This window comes from Argentina silus (genome assembly GCF_951799395.1).
Source record: "Argentina silus genome assembly, chromosome: 19".
NCBI lineage: Eukaryota > Metazoa > Chordata > Actinopteri > Argentiniformes > Argentinidae > Argentina > Argentina silus.
In genome coordinates this window covers 7,467,455-7,490,934 of record NC_139673.1, presented here as the reverse complement: position 1 = coordinate 7,490,934, position 23,480 = coordinate 7,467,455, and the positions used below count along the sequence as shown (strand labels likewise).

Here is a 23,480-nt window from a genome sequence, read left to right as displayed (position 1 = left end):
AGCGTACTGCTGTATGCCCTCGGTGTGCTACTGACAACATCCACCTGGGGGCACTGTGAGAACACTTCATTAGACTTTACAACTTGTTCTCAGTTGGTCATGTTGCGTTTAAATTCGTTTTTATGACCATGAGGTAAGCGTGAGAGTACGGTGAATTGGAACAGAAATAACGAACAATATTGAGTTTCTGATGAAACAGGTCTTGTTAGCGTAGCATAAGGTGTTCACAGTAAGCTCTCCCTGACACACAGATGAACATTGTTCGGCCGGAGCCAGAGAGAGTGGAATACTGGGTGTTGGCTAACAGGCACTGTTGCTATGGGGACTAAACCGATACAGGCTCCAAAATAAGACTTACCACCACACTGCGTTGTGTAGGAAAAATTAAGAGAAAATTAAGAGGAAAAATAATAAACAGCGTTGGCCTTATTAACATGTAAAATGTTCCCATCATAATTTCTGTTTTGCTGTAAGCTTCATTAATGAATGCAGTTAGTTTCTGAGTGTTTGGTTCGAAATAACCTCTCTCTCACACACAGGCCTACACAGAGATGCACTCACCCAGGAAAGCATGCACGCGGTTATGCAGGCAGCTCACACAAACACACACACATGCACACTCGAGCTAACTCGTGTTTTGTACAAATATGGACAATAACTAATGCTTCACCATCATAGGTGGTCAGGTCGGCATGCAGCACAGAGACCGGTGACCACAATGTGTCGTGAATAGACTTCTCTTTTACCACAACGACACTCCACAAAGCACTCTGGGTTCACAGCTAGCCTCAAACCCTAACAACTTCACACACTCTTCGTGTCCTTGCTCAACTCATATCTGGGCAAAACAACTCACACTTGGTTTAGAGAGCATTGTTACTGTAACACCTGCCTGGAAGTGACTGGGATACAGATTTAGGGATTTAACTATCCACATAAAAGATTCAACAACTCAGATAAATCTATGCCCTAGCATTCTGTACATTTTTCTTTTATGAGTAACACTCATAGCTTCTAGCAATGAAAGATGCAGTAGTTTGGTATCATGTCATTTACATTCAACTATACAGTATATTGAGGGAACATTGTGTCTCTCCTAGTTTACAAGCTTTTTTGAATCACAACCAGGCTATAGTCCCTGGGGATTAGGGCCACCTCGTGCCAAATGAGTCTTGTTATCAACTGGTACAGTAATAGCATCAGTATGCAGTAGGCAGTGAGTGTGTCTCACTTCTTCACTGGTGATTGGGAAGCAGCTGAGAGTCCATATGGTGAGTGGGCTGGTATGGTGGATCAGTTCCCCACTTTGGTACCATGTATCCTCTTTTCTTTATTTACTTACTGAAGCTTGAGACAGAACAGTTCCTCTGAACAATATATGCACACACACACACACACGCACACACGCACGCACGCACGCACGCACGCACGCACACACACACACACACACACATATGGAACTAAAAGGTAATTGCTACTTTACAATGCTGAATACATCACATACAGTATATCATCCACTTTTTTCTACTGCTAATTTGCTCTGAATTATCCAGGTGTACCATCCCAGCAGTGGAACTGAGGTATCACTCTGAAGCGTTTAAAGAGTGTTTGGTCTATAAACATTATGATTGGCTCACACTCAGGAATGCCCTGTGGGAATGTCTAAGCACTGAGAGCTTCTCAGAATGGTGATCCTCTTATTCCAACACGTATGGGATGACATGCATAAGGCAAGTCCTCTATCAATGAGTGGTAACACAGTTATAATACAACACTGCATGTTGCCTGGGTTGTGTTGGATAATCCTTTACTGGAATGCATGGGAAATCAGCATATTTAAAAAGTCTATAAATTCCTATAGTTTTTGATATGAGATAAAAATGTTTCGGAATTCAAGCCATTTCACTTGCTGTGCATTTGTTGACCCGCTTCAAATAGTCAGCTGCTCAAGGAAATTACATCACCATTTCGAAGCAGCCGAGCCAGACATGGTCAAAAGGATCAAAATGTACACAGATGCACACAGACACACAGACACACACACACACACACACACACACACACACACACACACACACACACACACACACACACACACACACACACACACAAAGCCAATATAGGCCAAAGTTTCCTTCTCTTATGACCACCCAGCCCTCTCTCTAGAGGAAAGGCTGCAGTTCAGTTTCACCTTTCAGTTTTGTATGGCTGAAAACCATCATCAACATTTTGTCAAAATGACTTAGTATAATGGTTGAATTATATCAGTGGAGTACATAAGGAGAAAGTAGAAGATTTTGAACATGCCTCTAAAAACATGTGTGTACGTGTCGCAGTGGAGGCTGGTGGAGGTAGGAATCGGAGGATGGGTGTTTGATACCATTCCTCATTCTATTCCATGCATTACAATGAGCCCATCCTCCTCCGATTTCTACCTCCACCAGCCTCCCCTGGTCTCTAAATACCTGTCACCTCAGTCTTGCTAATGTATATTATGCATTCACAAGCAGTCTCCTGATGCTCATATTCCTTTAGCAGTAAAGTCATGCTACATCCCTATCCCCTGTGGATCTCAGTAATGTATCAGAGGTGCCAGTGACTAGTTTGACAATCTCTCATCACGTCGGTGAGGTGACTATTGGACTGATAGGGATTTTAATTACACTAATGTGACAGCACAGCACAGTTGTTTCATTATTGTGAAAGGATGGGGTCTTGACAGAAAATACCAGGACTACTCTAACTTTGTGGGTTAATGTCTGAAAGAGAACTGTTTTACTTTCAACATGACTGCAGTGAAACATTTTCGTTTTTTGTTTATCTGCTAAGAAAAAGGAAATAGCTCCCATAGCTAAATGATGCACACTTATCATTGGCTGTTAATTCCTTCCTCTTGATAATAAAACGTTACTGTTCACCATCAGTTACCCAAAACACTTACAGTAGATGAACATTAAAATGCTAAATGGATAAGTAATCCAAGGTGTTTTACAACGTAAAAAAGCAGACAAATATCTTTAAGATAGTAGCAATATTTATTCAGAAATGCTTTACATTTATAGCAAGGCGTTAAACTGTATCAAAATCTTCTATGAACCTTATGAGTCAAATTATTAGTAAGTGCATTTGTACAATATATTACATACAAAATATTACAATCCTCAAGACAAACAAGAAACTCAGCAAGAGCCATAAGCAGTTTGAGGGTGTTTTAAACCTATTGCTTTTCTACAATGACAGACCAGCCAACGACAAGGATTGTGCATGGAGATTAATAACTTAAATATTAAGCAATTCATAAGAAAATGTGTTATTTACAATTTGATATTCAAAACAACAATAGATTACTACTGTTAAACAAGGACAGTATGTTAAGCTATTATCAATCCTAAAACAAAGTCAACAAATGCACAGAATATCGAGCCTGGATGCACATTAGCCTGTTTCTGTTTTCTTTAGCCAACTCCTTTTGTTGTGTGACAATAACAAAGCAGTTAGCTAAAGCAGACTTGTATTAGCAACCAAGCAACCAAATGTGTGCATATTTTTACATATTTTTTCACTAAACAAAAATCTTGGACAACGTGCAGGGGTAAAAGTTACACATAGATAGGGAAGTACCACATTCAAGTTAACGTATAAAAAGTGGATCATATCCATTTGTTTCAATTGGTCAACACCAAATACCCTCAAACCTAAAGCAGACAAAGGTCAAACCTAATGCTATGATGTAAAAGACTGACATGACAGAAATGACAAATAGTTAAACAATTCTTAACCTTGAAAAAGCGTTGTATAAAATAAAGAAAGTAATGTGTTGCCACACATAAGGCTACATCAATACAAGTGAGTAAGAGTGATCTGCACTGGGAGGGGCGGTGAGGAAGTCGCAATTTACTGTGTGTACTATTTATTATCAAAGTGCCCAAGGTTAGTTTGATGAGCATAGGGCCGATACCACACACTATCTCTGGGGGGTATGTGAGAGTATCAGACTAATGTTTAATTTCGACTTAATTACCCACTAGCTTTGTGACAGGGACGGCTGGTGGAGGCAAAAATTGGAGGACGGGCTCATTGTAATGCATGGAATGGAATGACGAATGGTATCAAGTTTGATACCATTCCTCATTCCATTTCATGCATTACAATCCATTCCTCATTCCATTCCTTGCATTACAATGAGCCCGTCCTCCGACTTCTACCTCCACCAGCCTCCCTTGCGGTGATGATATTGCCTACGGTGATGATATTGCCTGCTGTGATGATAAGTTCTTGTTCCTCATTGTACAGAGTAGTCCCTAACCTCACATTCAGATCTTATTGTAAATGGCAAGAAGGTACTTCCCAGAAGGTACTTCCCAGAGCAGACTTAGTGGCCAAGAGAGGGGAAATCAGTGATTGTAACATGGGTATGGTGTAACATCTACAGAGAATATAGCTACTGTCATCCTGTCATAATGATTTGGAATGGCAAAAAAAGATGTCATCAAAAGTTTCAAGGCCAGAACAATAACTTTCAAGCACTTTCATTTTAACGTTGAAAACATGTTAAAACAATGTTGTTACTGGGCTAATACAGCTTAACCACCCATGAATTAGGTATAATGTAATGCTGAGCATTACCCTAAAATTTTAATTTTAAATGTGGATTGAAATAAGCTATTGACACTTTATACATTCCATCAGTCACTCTTTATAAAAAGTCTAGTAAATGGTCGATTAGAATTCAAGTCATTATCCTTGGAAACTGACAATGAATATGCAAAAGTACAGTATGAATTAAATGAAGTACAAAAAGTACATTTGACCTTCATTCATGGAAAAAAAAGTGAAAGTGGGAAGAAATTGCACTTAGTTAATTCAGAGCGAAAGCTCGCATATGCTGCTTAATCAGCAAGAATAAGAGAACACCTGTCGCCCTTGCGAGCTGCTGCTACTATTAATCAGCATTAATCAATTCTTTTTTTTCCCCCGTATTATTAACAATCACCAACTGATTCTATGGCTCTCCCTCTCCGAATGTTTCGACTGCTTCAAACTCTTGGCCTCCTTGAGGAACTGATCAGCTTTCCTCAGCTTCTCCATGGCCCTGGATAACAGCTCCTCTGGTGACGCTCCCCCCAGGCCCTCACTCTCCCTCTGCTCGTCCTCAGTGCTCTCCTTTGAGGCCACGCTGCCCAGGAGCTCCCCTGTCTGTTCCAGCTCCAGGGCCACTTTGCTCTCAAGGTCTTTTGCATCGTTAAGAGGAGCAGCGGCCACATGCGCCACATCCACAGACCCCAGCAGATCCCCTGTAGAGGCACATCTGGCTGTGGGTTTGCGTGGTACAGCGGGCCGGGGGCCCTCTTTGACCCTCATGTGGAAGAAGGTGGAGTGGGGATTTGAGGAGCTAACAGCCTGAGGGGCTGACTGTGTCTGGGGCTGATGTGACACGACAGGGGGGTCTTCGTCTGTGCTCTGACCCAGACTGTCAGGGGTCTCCGTATCATCTTCGCTCACGTCCATCACATCCAGGCCGGCCCGGCTGCCCATGAGGACGGTGGTGGAGGCCGCCAAGGTGTCCTCGCTCTCCGACCCGTCTTCATCGTCATCGTCGTCCGAGTGCTGACCGCTGTCCACAGACTTCTCCTCCTCGCGCTCCCTCTTCCCTGGGGACGGGTGGCAAGGGACAGGGCTGTCTGCTGGGTCGCTCAGAGAGACAACCACCACTGGGAAGTCACCCTTAGCCTCCATAGGGGGTTTCAGGTTCTCCTCTGTGTCAGTGGGACTGTTTCTTGTGGTCTCTGGTGCTGGTTGTGGTGAAGTGATATGGCTCAGTGTCTCGTCAGCTGCGATTGTGGTGGTGATGCTCTTGATCTCTTGGTCTTTAGGTTGGGTCTTAGGGGGCGGGAGTTTGACTGGTGCCTTCTTCTTGTGAGGGGTTGGAGGTCCAGGGCTCTTTTTGATTGGCTCTGGTGTCGGCACAGACGGTGCCACTGAGAGCTGAGCCGGTTTTGGAGGTTTCTCCTTGGGTGCAGTATCCACTCCACCACCAGGGGCAGATGCTTTTTCTTCAGATGAGGGTTCGGCCACTTTAGGGACTTCCTCTTTGATGAGGCTGGCCTCTGGCTCTAATTGGTCTGTCACTGGGGGCTCCACTTTGTCATCTGAGGGGGTCAACACCTTTTCTGGGGACTGCTCCATAGTAACAGTCTCCTCTGAGCCACTGCTTTGTTCATCAGCAGAGGCAATCAACTCAGACTTCCCTTCCTCCTCCTCCTCTTCCTCCTCCTCCTCTTCCTCCTCCTCTTCTTCCTCCTCTTCATCTTCGACCCTATCCGACCCCACTGTGACCTCTGGGGCCTCCTCTACTGGTGCCTGAGTGGGCTTCTTGTCTTTGGAGGGGGGTGTGGGTGGTGGCTTGGGGTCCTGGCTGGCCTGGGAGACCTTTGTCAGGTTGTCTGTGGAGCCGCCGGGTTTGGTTGGAGGTGTGGGTGGTGAGTCTGATTCTATCCCAGCCTCGGGGCTCTTCTCTGGGTCACTCTTGGAGCTGGCCTCCTTGGGGGGCTCATCCTCAGCCACTGTGGCGGACTTGGTATCTTTGGAGGGAGGCATGGGTGGCTTCAGGACCTGCAAAACAAATCAAATCATATTGTAATAATTTAGTATGTTTGGCTAGGTTCACGAAAGACAGTTACCAGCAATTGAAAGAAGGTAAATATTGTATTGACACATGCATAGTATACATACACATACACAGACATACAGTATGTAGAATATATACATCAGTGGAGGCTGGTGGAGGTAGAAATTGGAGGATGGGCTCATTGTAATGCATGAACTGGAATCAGGAATGGTATCAAACAGGCTAATTGTATTGCATGGAATGAAGTGAGGAATCAAATGCCTGTCCTCCGATTTCTACCTCCACAAGCCTCCCCTGTACATCAAGCTATGTAGAAATATACATAGAACTATGGCGAGACTTCAGACCTTCTTCTCAGGGCTGGTCTCCTTGGAGGACTCGTCCTCAGTAGCCAGCGTGGCCTCTTTGGAGGGGGGCATGGGAAGCTTAAGTACCTTCTTCTGGGGGCTGGGTTCCTCCTCCGTCTGTGGACCCTCCTCGAGGCTGTCACTGGGCGGCCTCTCTTCAGGGCTCTCTCTGAGTTTGGACGGGGGCATGGGGGGCTTCACCGTCTTCTTGGGAGTCTCAGTGGTGTCGTTGTTGACATGGTGGGTCCCATTGGGTGTGCTGCCGTCTACAGAGTCCATATGAATAATACCCTCTGACGAGACATTCGTCACCTAGAAAGAAAACATGAAATGGTGTCAGGCAAAACACTGAATAACTTCTTTTTTTTTCACACACACACACACACACACACACACACACACACACACACACACACACACACACACACACACACACACACACACACACACACAAACACACATACAGTACCTCTTTCATTTGTATCCTGGTGGGCGGCCTCCTGTTGCGGTTCCCCTTTGGCCTTGAGCGTGTCATATGCTCTAAATTATTGTCCATGTCTACCTTTACCTGGAAAACAATACAGATATTCATTTGAATAAGCCCACAGATTTGTTTTGAGGCATTACACTTACCATATATAAACAAAAAAAGTATAACAACAACCACAACAACAACCACAACTGGTAAACAGAAGGGAAACATTTCTCACACCTCATCAAAGATCTTATTCTTTGCTCTGTTGATGCCATCAGTGAAGGCCTTGATCCAAGCCTCCTTCTCCTCCAGGTTCTGAGCCTGGAACTTGACATCATACACCTGGGAATGAAAGAAACATGGATATTATAGCATGGAACCGAACGCAAAGATCTGTAACTATCCACCAGAACTCAAATTAATAGAAAACACCAATTCACAATGTGACTCTTTGAAATCACTATCAACAAAAGATATTTAATCACCCTTCGAGGAATATGGTAGTTCTAGGAATGGAAGCTTAACTTCCTTTGTACTGTAGATTCCGCTTGTTCTTCCTTTCATGCAAATTGTTGTGGACAGACTGTTAGGTATCAAGAGTGCACTCTCTCTGTCACTCTGAACTGTGGCACAGCTAAACTGTAGAACTGGGCTCACGGCGGCGGTTCTGGGACACGCACTGGCAGAGCCGTCTGAAGAAAATCTTTGTTCTGTTGGAATACCTGTCACTGAGCCAGACCCAAAGCTAAACAGGGTTACCAGGGAGAAACGCCAGGGGCGGCCAAGTAGCTCTTAACATCCTGGTCAGACCCTCTCAGTCCATTCACTCTGAACAACAACAACAGCAACCGCAAACTGCACGTAGCCTTAGCATAGCCTTAGCAAATTAATCAGAAAACAGGCAGCACACCAGTACAATATGTAGCTTTAGTAGCTGTAGCTTTATGTAGCTTTAGTTTAGTTTGTTCACTGTAGCTTTAAAACTGTGAGAAATGTAGTGAGAAGAAAAAAACTATTGGAATACTGCATGTGTGGCAGTTTTCATGACTACTGGATGTTTACACATTGTGATGCCACCAATAAAACATGCTCAAATACAATGCATCATAGAACATGCAAATATCCATGACTTTGTGGACACATTTGACAATGCTTTGCGTATAGTACAACTGTAATGGCTTGGATCTTTGAGCACTGTACTGTATAGTACAGCATAGTGGGCTGACTGCTAATGACTACTGGAAAGTGGTTTCTAAGGGTACAGCTCTGATGGACCATATCCAGCTGCTTGGCTCTGAGTTGTGTGCTGATTCAGGTGACCTGACCACGGCCAGAGACAGAAATAAAAGCTGGCAGATGCCTGGAAACCCCTTTGGTCTGTCTGGAGAGTGCTGGGGTCAGCAGTTCCAAATGCTAACTTCACACAATTCTCTCCGATAAGGAGTTTTCCCTGTGTGCGACAAAGCCATAGCAGGAAACTGGAGTGTAGAAAAACAATAAGCATGTGCATCCTGGAATATGTTTACCCAGTCGAAGATATAAACACAGGTTTCTCCGGGGATAGTGACTGAGAAGATGGCGGCCAAATATTGGCGCAATCATAACAAACATCTATGACTATGAAAGTCTTTCGATGTCTGTGGAGATTTTGTTTTGTTTTCAAGCTTGGATTCTCAGTGACGAAATCTTCAAGTGAGATGGTGAAAGTTATTTATTTTCCCTCTTCAGTTTGTTTTGCAAAAACGTTATTAGTATACCCTATTCTTCTGCAGTGTGTGGTGTCCCTGAAGGATGTCTAGTGTCCACTGTCTCGCTAGGGCCCTGAATGTCACCCTCACTTCAGACTTGTCTAATGATGCTTAACGACGAGTATCTGGCCTCCAAAACAAACACAAACCTCCAAACACTGAAAAAAGCCTGACTCTTAAGAACGGTTTCCATCAAAGTACAGGATAAAATGACGTTCCAGTGCCAGAACCATTGAGAACCTGAAATTTCAAGTGTTGTATACAGTCCAGCTTTAAAAGTCTTTCCAAGCCAATGAGGGCTGCAGTACTAAAATAAAGCTGCAAGCAGTGGTGTCTGACTCATTCTCCTGCCTGGTCACTGTATTAAAGAGCAAGGGGAAAAAGTGACACACACACACACACACACACACACACACACACACACACACACACACACACACACACACACACACACACACACACACACACAGGGATGGGGTGTTCAGCTGCTGGCTCTGTATACACACAGACCTCCCTCTCCCTGACATCTGCTCAAGTCGTGGCGTTGGCCAATCCTCCAGTCTCGTCATCTGTTTGTAATACAGAATATTTCACCACTTCGGTATCTTCCGCATTTCTTAAGACTTTTCCACTGTCCTTGGTCTGGGACCAAAGGGACCTTGACTCCACCTATGTCCATCTCATCTCACACAGTACTGAATACATTATAGGAAATACATTGTATTTACAGTACTGTATGCATAGTGAGCTTGGATAATAACTTCAAACTTTTTAAAGTACAGACAAACATTATACATATAGATACATAAATAAATACATATTAATCAACTATATTAATCACAGAGATGACTTCATCAGCCCTTGGGGACAACAAATGGGCTTTCAAGCAATGAAACATACACACCTACACTACCTAACCGACCATAGCCACTCAAAAATACCACTCCGGCACCAGTCCATCAAATGAAAACGTCTTATAAGTTCTTATAAAATATGATCCTGGAAGAGATCTCCAGTAATATCTGGTGAGGCTCATGATGAGCAATGGCCCAGAACTTTGGATTGTACTTTGCTGAGAGGGCTGAGAGGTCCTGGACCTCAGGTGGGCCGTCTAATATGTCTATAGTCCAGAACACATGGGAAGACTCAGGACCGGGGCGGTAACACAGAGCAGATGTTGCAGCTCAGACACTTCCTCTGCCGTTAAGAGAGCAGAAGGCTGCATATGAACCAGGTCTGGCCAATACACCCCTGTCACTCCTCATGCTTTGGGATTATGGTTTACGGATGGGATTAGGGACTTTGGACGTAATTAGCCATGTAGCTTACTCTGACACCGCGAAATTGACTGCATATTGATACTGTTATATAATATGAAGACAGGAGAAATACATTACCTACAATGACACTGTCTGGACTAAGTAGAGAACACCTTGACATGTGCATTATGTAAATGTTTTAGCCTTGGCCCTCAATCAATATTGAGTTAATGTCCACCACTGTATTGACTAATGTACTTTAATATAAAATATCAAGTTTTGACAGTTTCTTTCTACTAGTACAGAAAAATAGTTATAGTCCGAAGGGTATTTCCATGCATACCCTCTGTGAGTGACTTCCTCTATAAGTGTGTGGTATTACCTGTTATTTCTGCCTGGGTGCCAGAGCACACAGTACGTCTCATTAAAGTGTTAGCTAAACGTCTGTACCCCGGGCTGCTTGGCTCTCAGAGACAGGGGCACACGGCCCTCTCCTCACTGCCCCTCTATGGCCAGGCTGTTAACACACCGCCTCCCATCCACCTCTCCTCTGACAAGCCCTGAAGCCTCGGAAGCCCATAATTACAGGCTGTGGCAGTTTTGATGATCACAAGTGCCACAAAAGTTAGTCTCAGAGTGGGACCAAACTTGTTGACACCAAGGTTTGAAAATGGGTGACCTTTGAAAGTCTTGTACTAGTCTGGAGAAGCTGTGTGAGTCAGAATCACAGATCGAGTTAATGTCCACCATGTGTGTTTGATACCATTCCTCATTCCATTCCATGCATTACAATGAGCCCATCCTCCGATTTCTGCCTCAACCAGCCTCCCTGATGTAGTCTAGAATCTAGACAAGAGGGCATCCAACACATTTTCACCAGATCATTATCCTCATTGTCGGCCCTACAGTATGAGAAGTGGTTCAACCCATGGTGATCTCATCATTATGTGACCACATGTGATTGCTGCTGTCTCTCTTCCTGTCAGCCACACAACTCATCACTTTCTAAGTAGGAAAGATTGAGATGGCCACTTCCTTCCTGCCACCTCCATCCTTATTGATCACATTGCAGCATCACTACTGCTTCAAGACAAAAAGTGATGGATTGTACAGGTCAGGTGAGGCTGGTGGAGGTAGAAATCGGAGGACAAGCTCATTGTAATGTATGGAATGGAATATGGAATGGTATCACACGTGTGTTTGATACCATTCTACATTCCATTCCATACATTACAATGAGCCTGTCCTCCAATTTCTACCTCCACCAGCCTCCCCTGGTATAGGTGATGAAATGTATACTGTACTACACAATATGGCTTACTGCTTTTGACATAATCAACCTCTAGGTCTAGAGATATCCGCTGAAGATAACCAGGGAGACCTTTTGATCCAGAGATAACTCTCTCTCTCTCTCTCTCTCTTCATTAGTAATGTTCAATGCTCACCTTATTCCCAGATTTGGGCGCTCGTATCAATACCAGTCTGTTCTTCTTCTTGAAGGCGCTTCTTAACTCGTGGCATTGATCGTAGTTTTCCAGGTCCACTCTCTCTAAGCAGGTCTTCAGTTCCTGCACCTCAGAGGAAGAATCTTGTTTACACTACCAGCCAAATTATACCTTCAAGCTAACTGACATTCCGAAACCAGAGGCGTACGGAATCTAAGGTTGTGTTTGTTATTTCAGAGCCGCCAGCCGAAAATTGAATGATTACTGTGTGGTTTATAAAGAGCGTTATTAAAATGTGAGTGAAATCACTACTAAATAAAGCACATCATGGGCTTATAATCACACAGGCACAATGACTCAATAAATCATCTGACACGATCATGAAGTAACATCATGAAATTGATTTTACGGTGTGAGGGAGGCAATTTGTTTAAGAACACGAGGTATAGACACACAGATAAATTGGCTTAGCTGTGAAAGTTGTCTGTTTAAACTGCTGAAATATTCAAGATACTAAATGATCTGGAATGGGATAAAATTGGGGCAAAGTGAGATGGAGGAGGCTGGTGGAGGTAGAAATTGGAAGACAGGCTCATTGTAATGCATGGAACGAAATAAGGAATGGTCTGTTTGATACCATTCCTCATACCATTCCCATGCATTACAATGAACCAGTCCTTGGATTTCTACCTCTCTAGCCTCCCCTGATGTGTAATCATATGCAACATTTTAGTCAAACAGTGTAGATTTGACATCATAACACTTAGATTAGGGTTAGGGTTAAGGTTATGGTTCGGGTTCGGGTTCGGGTTAAGGTTAGGGACTGCACCTCGTTCTCGTACAGCACCACCTCACAGTTCTCCACCTGGACGTAGCGGTCCTTATAGCTGGCGAGGAACCGGCCTGAGGCCTTCTTCACCCAGCCTGCCTTCCCCAGGAATTTAGCCTTTTTGGGGCTGGCTGGGTCCTCTTTCACACCCTGGGGAAGGAAATCAACGTCACTCACAGCAAAGCCACACTCAAGGCTATGTTGCAACCCTGCTGCGTTCTCCACATCCCCTTCCATCCACCGCAGCTTGCAGGTGAAAGGGCTAAGTGGAGGCTGGTGGAGGTAGAAATCGGAGGACGGGCTCACTGTAATGCATGGGTGCATTCTATTCCATGCATTAAAAAAGGAGCCTGTCCTCTGATTTCTACCTCCACCAGCCTCTCCTGAATAGACTGGACAGACTACCATTGTTTAGGTCACGTACCATGCCTTTCACATGTGTATGTGAACCCTAACCCTAACCCAGAGACAAGGAAACAAACAAAGCTAGTTACATTTATTGGCATGTTGCCAAAAATAACTAAATATAAAAATAAGGTGGAAAGAAAGTTAGGTGAATTTAATTGGCATGTAGCTAAAAACAATGACATAATAAATAAAAGGAGGAGCAAAGGCTACAAGCTTTGACAAACGAGTGTTTGCACAACAAAGAAGAGAACGGTTTCCTCAACACTTGACTTACTATGGTGTGAAGAAGTCAGCTTATGTTCAAAGCCTGAAAGGAAGTGTGACTTCTGAAGTCGCTATGACACTGCGACACTCAATAGGCCGCAGGGCAGGGCATTCATGTAGCAACACAGTGTGACACAGTACATTTAGATTTACATTTAGGGCATTTAGCAGACACCTTTATCCAAAGCGACTTACAACAAATACATTTGTCTAAGTAAGTGAATCATCTATCCATCAGTCATCATAAGAAAAAGTAATCTATGGTAGGACCAGGGGCTAGTGGCAGTCACAATGCTAGAAGAAGGAAGAATTACTTTTTTTTGTTGTTTCTATTAATTTATTAACAGTAGAGAAACTTGTACTGGGGGGTAGTGGGGATGAAGAGGCCTTTAGGAGGGACAGTTAAGATGAAGATGGGTCTTCAATCTACAGCGGAAGATAGGTCGTCACGCTGCAGTCCTGACAGCAGTGGGAAGCTCGTTCCACTAGCGTGTAGCACCAACAATGCTCGTTTTGTACAAACACACACACACACACACACACACACACACACACACACACACACACACACACACACACACACACACACACAGCAGCGGTTTCACCTTCATATGAGGTTCTATTCTAAGTATCACATTTCAGCTTATCTGTCTTGTGTCTGTTTCATCAGCTCAGTACACTCAAGCCACAAAAGAAGTCATTTTCTCACAATTGAGTTGACTCTATTTTGGTAAAATAACAGAAGTAAATGTAAAATAGGCCACTATGAATAAATCAACATGTAGGCAGCTTCTGTAAAGAATTAAATAAAGGAAACGTGTTCAAAGGAAACGACAGCTTAAAGATAAACATCACCACGATAACATATACTGCCTTTTTTCATATCGAAAACATTTCAAATAAGGAAATAAAAAAAGACATTACATGATAACATCACACTAGCTTTTGAAGGGGTTCTTGGTGTCCGTATGAAAAGGCTGCACAGATCTAGAGCTGAATGCATGCTGAATGGAGATGTTGAAACATGTTGAGAATAGAGCAGGCCAGGGTATTGTGACCTGGGCCCGTAGTCACAAAGCCTCTCAGAGTAGGAGTGCTGATCTGGGATCAGTTTTGCCTTTTAGATCATAATGAATGAGATTATATCGGCAGGTGGGGACCTGGTCCTAGATCAACACCACAACTCTGAGACACTTTGTGGATACAGGCCCTGAACTAGGCAGTCAGGGTACGGGAGGGCATCACTACAGAGACGACAGCGTTCTCTGTTCCCATTACTGGAGATAACCATAACTGTCCTGCTAAAACTCCTTTACGAGACACTGCGCAGCAAAGGGACTAGTCCATGTATTCCTCTTTTATGAGTGAGTAGAACAGAGAGAGACAGAGACAACCACAGGTGCCTGTAGAATTCCCAGGCCCTCTCTCTCTCCGACTCAATCAGAGGAAATTCCACAGGATATCTTTTGAAAGGGCCATCTAGCTGTTTTTCCACTTTTGCTCCGACGTTGGAAAGACTGGCTCCGCTCTAGGAGAGAGTACAGAGGTGCAGCTGTGGGGAAAGAGAGAGAGAGAGAGAGAGAGAGAAAGCTACAAAGTGGACAGAGGGGACAAGAGAAACAGGGAGAGAGTGAGAGAGAAAGAGAGAGGGAACAGGGGCAGAGTGAGAGACAAAGAGAGTGAAAGAGAGAAAGCGTGACAAAGAGAGGAACAGAGGTCGAGGAAGAGAGCTCTCCCCAGGCAGTCATGAAGGGAAGGCAGCCACACACCCCTCCCCTCTCTGCTGCACTGTCCAGGAAAGAGGCCTCGGGCACAGAGGGGACATGGCCCTGGCATGCCTGGGAGTCTCTGTCTCTGGCTGGAAGAGGGAAACACTGATTGGCCTTTGTCTCTTTCTCACACTGATGGGGGGAGAAAGTGGAACACATCACACTGGCCAGTACAATGGCTGACAGTACAGCATGACCCTGCCAGAAGCACTGGGTGTGGTGCAGTAGAACGCCACATTACAGACAGGCAGAGGAGACGTTTTATGACTTATAGCACAGTTTGGCTGGGCTCTCTTTCTGTGTGTGTGTGTGTGTGTGTGTGTGTGTGTATGTGTGTGTGTGTGTGTGTGTGTGTGTGTGTGTGTGTGTGTATGTGTGTGTGTGTGTGTGTGTGTTTGTCTTCCATTGTACTTACATTGTGGCAATGTTAACTATGTTGTTGATTAGCCAAACCAAATGTAGGCCTACTGTTGAGTACAACAGCTCCAAATTTGGCCTCTGACAGGATGCTGGGCTGTTTTGCATTTTGGCATGATGTTTACCACAGCTCTGCTCACACAGAAAGAGAAGCATCTATTAGAGGGGCAATCCAAAATTAGTTTGCAATAACTTTTGCACTGTTTTATGACTGACGAGATTAACTTGATATAGGCCTATGTCAAACTCGTAATAAAATGATTGTGTCTCTTGTAGATAAGCCCACATTGCAGAACTAAAGGGATCATTTGGTCAAGCATTGTTATTGTGTCATATGTGGATTCTTTGTTTCATATATCCATATTTGTTGTTTGAGGAAACATAGTTCCCAAACCAAAATCTCTTGTTCTCCTCTTGTTCACAGTGGGCAGCTTTCCCAACAACCATCTCAAATTAGCCAAGCCCTCATCTCTTACGGTACAGTGTAACTGGGTCTTAAAGAGGGCTGATAAAACTGGGGGAGTTCAGAGTGAGACACACCTTAGTGGACATGTGTTCCTTATAAAGGCTTGTGGCGGGGAGTGGAGAGCATCTGGGATCACTTCAACTCCACGCTGACCTGCCCGGCTTGAACTCACCACAAAACCTAATCAACATCATCTGAAGTCACATTGCAGCCTGTTTCAACTAGGGCGGCTTAGCTATCAGGGCAGGGGAGAGAGAGGCGGAGAGGGAGAGGGAGGACACCTTGTATCCCCTTGGTCTGGCTGTGAGAGTGGAGGAGTGAGGGAGAGTTGGGGAGATAGGGAGGGAGAAAAAGGGTGAGTGTGAGAGATGCAGCAGATTACAGAGGTTTCAAAAACAAACAGATGGATGGAAGTCCCAAAGCAGGCCACTCTCTCTCCCTCTCTATCTCTCTCTCTCAATAATCTCTCTCTTTTTCCCTCTCGCTCCCTCTCAATGCTCTCTCCCTCTCTCTCACTTTCCCTCTCACCCTCTAACAATCAAAAGCACTTTCCCAAATTTTATCACCATAAGCATCAGAGGTTCAGAAAGGAACTCAGGCACACACACCCACCCACACACACACACACGCACACACACACACACACCCATGCACACACACAGCCATTGTGAAGCACGAGCCTGAATGCCTGGACGATGGTCAGTCAGGGTTAATTGTTTTGTGGCAGACACATAATGTGCAAGTCTGTTTCCTCAGAAATGAATAGGTCATGCAGACACAGCTTGTGTTCTAGGTCATTCAGCAACAGTACAATGAGTTAGAAATGAATGATTCAGCGAATAGGGGAGGAAATGGTTGGTCTCAGTGTGGTCTCAATGGCTCAAACGAGGATACAAACATCTTGTTCCGGAAAAAACAGAGAGAGAGAGAGAGAGAGACACACACACAGACAAACAGACAGACAGACAGACAGACAGACAGACAGACAGACAGACAGACAGACAGACAGAAGAATGGTAGGGACAAAAGATAACGAGATAAATAGGGTGGAGAAGAAGACAGAGTGGAAGAAAGTGAAGGACAGAGCGAAGGAGAGAGAAAGAGAGAGAGAGGAGACAATGACGGAGACCAAGAAGGAGACCGTGAAGGAAAGAGAGAGAGAGGGGGAGAGTGTTAAAACAGCTGGCAGTGTAAGATGGGCAGACAGCCAGGCAGTGGGTGCCTTCCTTAGCTAAAGCCAGGCTCCTCTCCACCCAGCACTGCGTACTGTACAAACCCAGCCCACGATGTGCAGCCTGCCGGCCAACAGCTCACGCCTCACACACGCACACACACACACACACACACACACACACACACACACACACACACACACACACACACACACACACACACACGGGATGAATTAGCCTTTAGAAGCTGATCTGAGGTCAGTGTTGAGTGTTTCTCTCCATTTGGTTACGGTTACTAAAGGCTATTAGATGAGCCTAATGGGAGCGACGTCAGGCAGGTAGGCAGCTGTGCCCGGTCCTCCAGCCCTGTGTAATAGGGTCTTTCCTTTCAGCCATTAAGAGGAAGAGATGGTTACATTCAGGGTGGAGGATTATCTACTCCAGCTGTGTAGCTATGGGCTGTGACCGTGTGTTGATCAGGGTTATCATGTTGTTGAATAACCTGGGAGGTTCCTTCGAAATATTGGGCTGAACCAGTGTAAATATTTATATGATGATGTTAGTTCAATGTTTATAGGGTGTTTTAGTTTGATGTGGGAGTGTCCAGCTAGGCACCCCTGTAGTGTGACCCCCCACCCATCCATTGAGTGTGATGGATGATTTCACTTTGTTCACCAACAAATAGGCATGTTCATTTGGCTCCCATTAGGATCTCTTTGTTCAGTGCTTCCAAATAGGAAGCTCAATTGTTGACTGTTCTGCAGAAGTGAACAGGGACCAGGTAGTAGGGGTCACTTCCTTAAAGTCACATGTCTCTTCAGTTCTCCTGTCTTGACCCTAGACTAGAGAGTGAAGCCCCAACCCTAGACCTAGCCCTAGCCTTAACCCCAACCCTAGACTACAGAGTGAAGCCCTAACCCTTACCCTAGCCCTAGCCTTAGCCTTAACCCCAACCCTAGACTACAGAGTGAAGCCCTAACCCTTACCCTAGCCCTAGCCTTAGCCTTAACCCCAACCCTAGACTACAGAGTGAAGCCCTAACCCTTACCCTAGCCCTAGCCTTAGCCTTAACCCCAACCCTAGACTACAGAGTAAGAGACATTCCGTAGGCAGTCGTTTAATTGAATATGTCCACATTGACCGTCACACCATTGTCTTATGATAAGAAAGCGCAACTCCGTCCACGCTGATCTGTCTTATAACTCACGAGACAGGTACGGTAGTTCAAGCGACATGGGTCACCCTAGGATGATGCCACCTGTCGTAAGACAATGCAGTCACACTGGTATTCAGTACAGTACGAATGGCCCTCAGACTGACTGGACTGTACCAGAGTAACTGCCCCTCTACACGGCCCCACTTTGTCTTGTAATTGGCTTCAATTGTAAGTTAGTAGATAAGGACTTCTCTTTCACAAAGGTGGCTGGGTGTAGAGGTTCCCTACGATCACCAAAAAGAGCTGTTTACATGGACCACATCAATTGCAATTCTTCATCAATGTTTCTGCAGCTGCGTGATACTCCCAAAAGCAGAGACAGTGTTTTAGATGAACCATGTGAAGATGTCCTGTATCAATAAAGGTATCATCATCATCATCATCATCATCATCATCATCATCTCAGTATCGTTAATACTTATTACAATGATCAATGTCTAAGCCTGTGTGTGGGAGCAACAATAGTAGGTCATAAACCAGCGCAATAGTATTGATTTACTGTTTCTCCTCTGTTCAACTTCCTCATTCTAGTATGTGCTTCCTGAAACATCTCTTGCCTGGCATGCAGCTATAGTATAAGCTCCTGAGTTGTTACCAGTAGAGGCTGGTGGAGGGAGAAGTCAGAGGACAGGCTCATTGTTGCATTACAATGAGCCCGTCCTCCGATTTCTGCCTCCACCAGCCTCCCCTGATTGTTACAGTTACACAAAATTCACTTCAGAGGTTGGTCCATAGGAATTATCATATTGTAGTCTATGAACAAGCACACACCAAATAAACAAACCCACTGAACCCATGTCTTACATCAGTGTTCCCTTTTACTTTTCGTCAGTTAATTTCACTAGCGCACCCTTGTAAGTATTAGATAACTAGAATATTAGATGACTGTGCTGACTGAAATTGATGAAGGAACATGAAGAAACAAAATGCAGTAGGTCTGGTTATTTTGGACTGCCAACAACTGATTTGATACCTTCAACAACAGTAAGATCACAACTCAGTACTTGGCTGGGGCTGACTCTGGACCAGTCGAGGTATGTCGGTTTGAAGCACAGATATAGAATCAGAATATACCCCTCCTAAATGTCAACCATAGACGGCAAAACCAGAACCCGACCTCTGATCAGTGTATATGGACAACGTCATCCTCCTAAACAATACATTATGCTTTTAGCTTTTTAGATTTAGCATCACTTGGGGAGCAGCTAGGTTGCACACCCAGCCCGGAAGAAGCTGAGAGGTGAGCCCACCCTAAACGCCCTGTGCGACAGGCTGCCTGCACCACCGCAAGAAGCGGCAGGTTGACAGGCCGACAGGTGCTGTGCTGCTGACAGCTCGTACGTACGTGAGATTTAAATAGTGAGAAATAACGGAGCGTCGGTCAGGTCGGAGTATTTGGCGCATAGCCGCGCGATGCTCCAATACGACCTCTGAACTAATCCTTGTGATCAATCGGCCAAATGATTGATGTAACACTAGGTCGACACATTTTGCGCGATATTGTAACATTGCTTAGGTCTATCATAGCCTATTCATTATATCTGGCTGTATGCGCTTTAATTATAGGCTTTCAATTCCACTGGTTTGTTTTGATTGCCCCCCCATATCTCCACTGATAAATTACTTGAGAAATCAATACTGAAGCTAAACTTTCTTCACTTTCCTCGTTTAAAAACTAAACATGCATGCCAACAGTAGGCTACCACTTTGCTGCCGCTCAGACCAATGCAATAGCCTGAAGGCAATGCCTGAATATACTCACATCTCCCATGATAAAAAAGGACTTAGATCCGTTATGTGTACAGGAAAACACTCGACGGCAACCTTATCCTTGACAAAAAGTACTTATTTCCCTTCTATTCGACAGCAACCGTCTCATATTCAATCTGACGCGAAGAAGAAGAAGAAGAAGAAGAAAAAAAGGAACCGTAAAAGTTTTGACGCTGAAGTATTTTTTCTTGTCTCTTTTTTCCTCTTTCGACTCAGCTACGAAACAAGTTTGAAGAAAAAAAAGTTTGGTTTCCGGTAAGTCCCTGAATGCCTCAGCGCGTCAATAGACAAGCACTTGAATTGATGTGAATCCTTATGTGTAGGCGCGGTGAAGGCCGTGGCAAATTGATGTAGCTGACTGTGAATGCTTTTCCCGATAGTCTACAAATAGTGCAAATCGTTATGCCCCACGAAGTGCCTTGATATTGAAGGCAATATTTCACTGAACTCATTCTACTCCGCGTCTATCGCCGTTAAATGAAATAGCCGTGTTATTGCAATGTCTCTTGGTGTGACAATTGAGTAATGACACAGAACACAACTGCAAAACAAAGAATAATGACAAAGACTAACCGAACTTTGCGAGGGTAATAAAACACACATTTTTCACTTCCTCAGTTTACACTGTGCTATAGGAGCCTCACAACAAAGGTTTTTGGCTCAATGAAAAATAACATGAAACTTTAGTTTTTTTAATAACAACTTTGATTAACATGAAATTATGTTATTACCAAGTTATTAACATTTCAGAACATTTAGAATCATAAGTGGTTGGATCACTCGGAATTCTAATTGAAAAATTAAAGTTTGATTAATGTTTCCTTCCCCAAGGACCTAGGAGTCAGCTGGATATGAGAGAGGTCACATTTTACTAGAAGGGTTTGGGGAAAGATTTGTTGTTGTCTTTAACTGCTTTTAAATGCAAATTTCTAGTGGCTTTTGAGAAAAGGACACAGACCAATCTTAACTTACAACTGAAGCATTACAAGTCTAAGTAGGCCTTGCAAAGGAGCACTTACTCTGGTACAGCTCTATCAGTCAAAGCAGACATGGAGAAGATTAAGCCATTCCATAAAGCCGAAGCATCACCCTGAGATGGACTCCACTAGGGAACAGAAAACCTGGGACCCAAAATTACCTGGCAAAGAACTGTGACGGATGAGCTGGCAATGATGAACCTCTTAGGGGGCAAACCACAACACATGGCCAAGGAGAGAGATCGACGGAAGGAACTCATTGTAGCCTTGTGTCCCATAGAGGATGAAGAGGAGTAAGTGTTGTTCTGTCCAATCAGTCTTCGGGTCATTCATACTGCACTGATTAGCAGTGTGACTGCATTGTCTTACGGCAGGTATCGCCATTCTAGCGCGACCCGCGTCGCCTGGACTACCTGTTTTGCAAGTTATCAGACATCTGTCAGTTTCCCCAAAGCTTAAGTACTACTTTGTTTCTCCCCACAACCCAGCTTCTAAAGTGGTGAGAGAATAACAATTGTAAAATCAATGTTTTCAGATCAATCTTCTATGCCTGAAAGAATGACATTTGTTAGAAGAAGGACATTGATGGTCTAGGAGAGGATTTTGGCCTGGATTCGCAAAAGAGATAAAGTACTACTTTAACTAGGAAACTTTCGAGAAACTGTCCCGAGATCAGTGTGGAGTCACACTATCTATTATAAGACAATGGTGCGACTGTGTATGTGGATATATTAAATTAACCAACCTTTTTAAATACTCTTTCTCTTCACTGTACAAAAAAATGCTAGCTAGCTAACTTAGCAAGTGCTAAAACCAGACACTGCAGCGACAGTAACAACTAGCCAGGAGACAGCTAGTTTCACAAATTGTTTCTAACATCTCAAAGTTTATTCACATTTATTGACTTTTGATTTATATTTACTGTTTGTTGTTGCCTACAATGACTTTACTCGGTGTGGTGAGTACAGTAGGCTAACGATGCTGCCGAAGCTCAGCCGAAGCTCAAGCCTTTCAAAATAAAAATCTCCCAATGAAACTGTCAACTTGTTTTTCAAAATGAAAAAAGGGCTGCAGCAAAAATAATAATAATATTATTATTACTATTGAGGGGTGCTTCTTACATTGGGGTGGGACATGTCCCTCCTGTCCCCCCTGTTTCCTACACCCTTGTCCCTCCCTCTCTCACTTGTTTTTAGATTCAACCCAGATCTCCCCCATTGTGGCTGGAAATGTTATATTGGAGTGAAATGTTATATTGGATTGAAATGTTAAATTCAATTGCATTGAAGTGGATTCATTATAAACTCTCTAAAACATTGGCTCATCTTACTACTTCCTGGCACCAGTAGGTGTGGTGGCTGTTAGTTAGAGAGAGGATGTTCTGTCACAACACTACTGGGCAAAAAAAAACTACCCACTTTATTGGCCTCTGATTCATGGACTGTCTTGCACAAATGACATAGCTCAAATACAAATCCTTTATTACATGATGATTTAATGTAAATATGGTCTCTGTGTGTGTGTGTGTGTGTGTGTGTTTGCGCGCGCTCTCGAGGCCTAAGTGCAACCACAACAGAAGGGTGTTTACCAAGATACACATGAAAGATCTCATATGAAGGTGAAGCCGCTGCAAGAGCTAAAAAAACCCATGTTAGTGAGAGGTGAGATAGAGAGCAGCAACAGCTGTTGTGTGTGTGTGTGTGTGTGTGTGTGTGTGTTTATAGATGCATGCAGTGAGGCAGAGTATGTGGATGTGACACTGCCATGTGATTGAACTGTATCTAAGAGGAAGTGATTCATACGCTGCTATAAAAGTAGAAGCTCTGTGTTTGCTTATCTGATTGGGTATGGTCACATTTTATTTCCCCTTTACATTTGTTGTTACTGTAAAAACTTGTACATGTTTTACCACAATCCCAAATGACAACATCCATAGAGAAATGTGTTTCTGTAATGAATGCAAATATTTAATGGTCTGAAGTAAAACATATTAAAGAAGACTTGTTTAAAGAAGTCTACATACAAATGAACTCTCTAAACACCAAAAAGCAAATGTTTATCTCTGTGTTTATCCATGGCCATCCTGTCCAGTCAAACCTTTTAAACCAAACCCATATACTCCCAGATACTGACAGAGAGACTTCCACCTTTGACCCACATGGATGGGACCTACATCGGCAGTGAAGCGCCACCCGCAGGTTTTTTTTGGTATTGATCTCACACATTAGGACCCACAGTAAGAGGAACCCATTGGCTGCCTGTGTGGATGAACAGCCAGTGTGCAGCTCTC

The 23,480-nt window shown here is 44.0% G+C and overlaps 1 protein-coding gene across 1 annotated transcript; it reads right to left on the bottom strand.

Annotated features, from left to right (window-relative positions):
• Positions 1–3,030: 3,030 nt before the first annotated feature.
• On the bottom strand, positions 3,031–20,394 carry plekho2 (pleckstrin homology domain containing, family O member 2). Its single transcript, XM_083690937.1, has 7 exons — positions 20,206–20,394; positions 12,732–12,881; positions 11,903–12,025; positions 7,688–7,792; positions 7,445–7,543; positions 6,976–7,287; positions 3,031–6,612 (listed from the first exon to the last, which is right to left on the bottom strand). Exons 1-7 carry the CDS (start codon positions 20,212–20,214, stop codon positions 4,990–4,992), a joined length of 2,421 nt encoding a protein of 806 aa, XP_083547063.1. The 5' UTR covers positions 20,215–20,394; the 3' UTR covers positions 3,031–4,989.
• Positions 20,395–23,480: the final 3,086 nt, after the last annotated feature.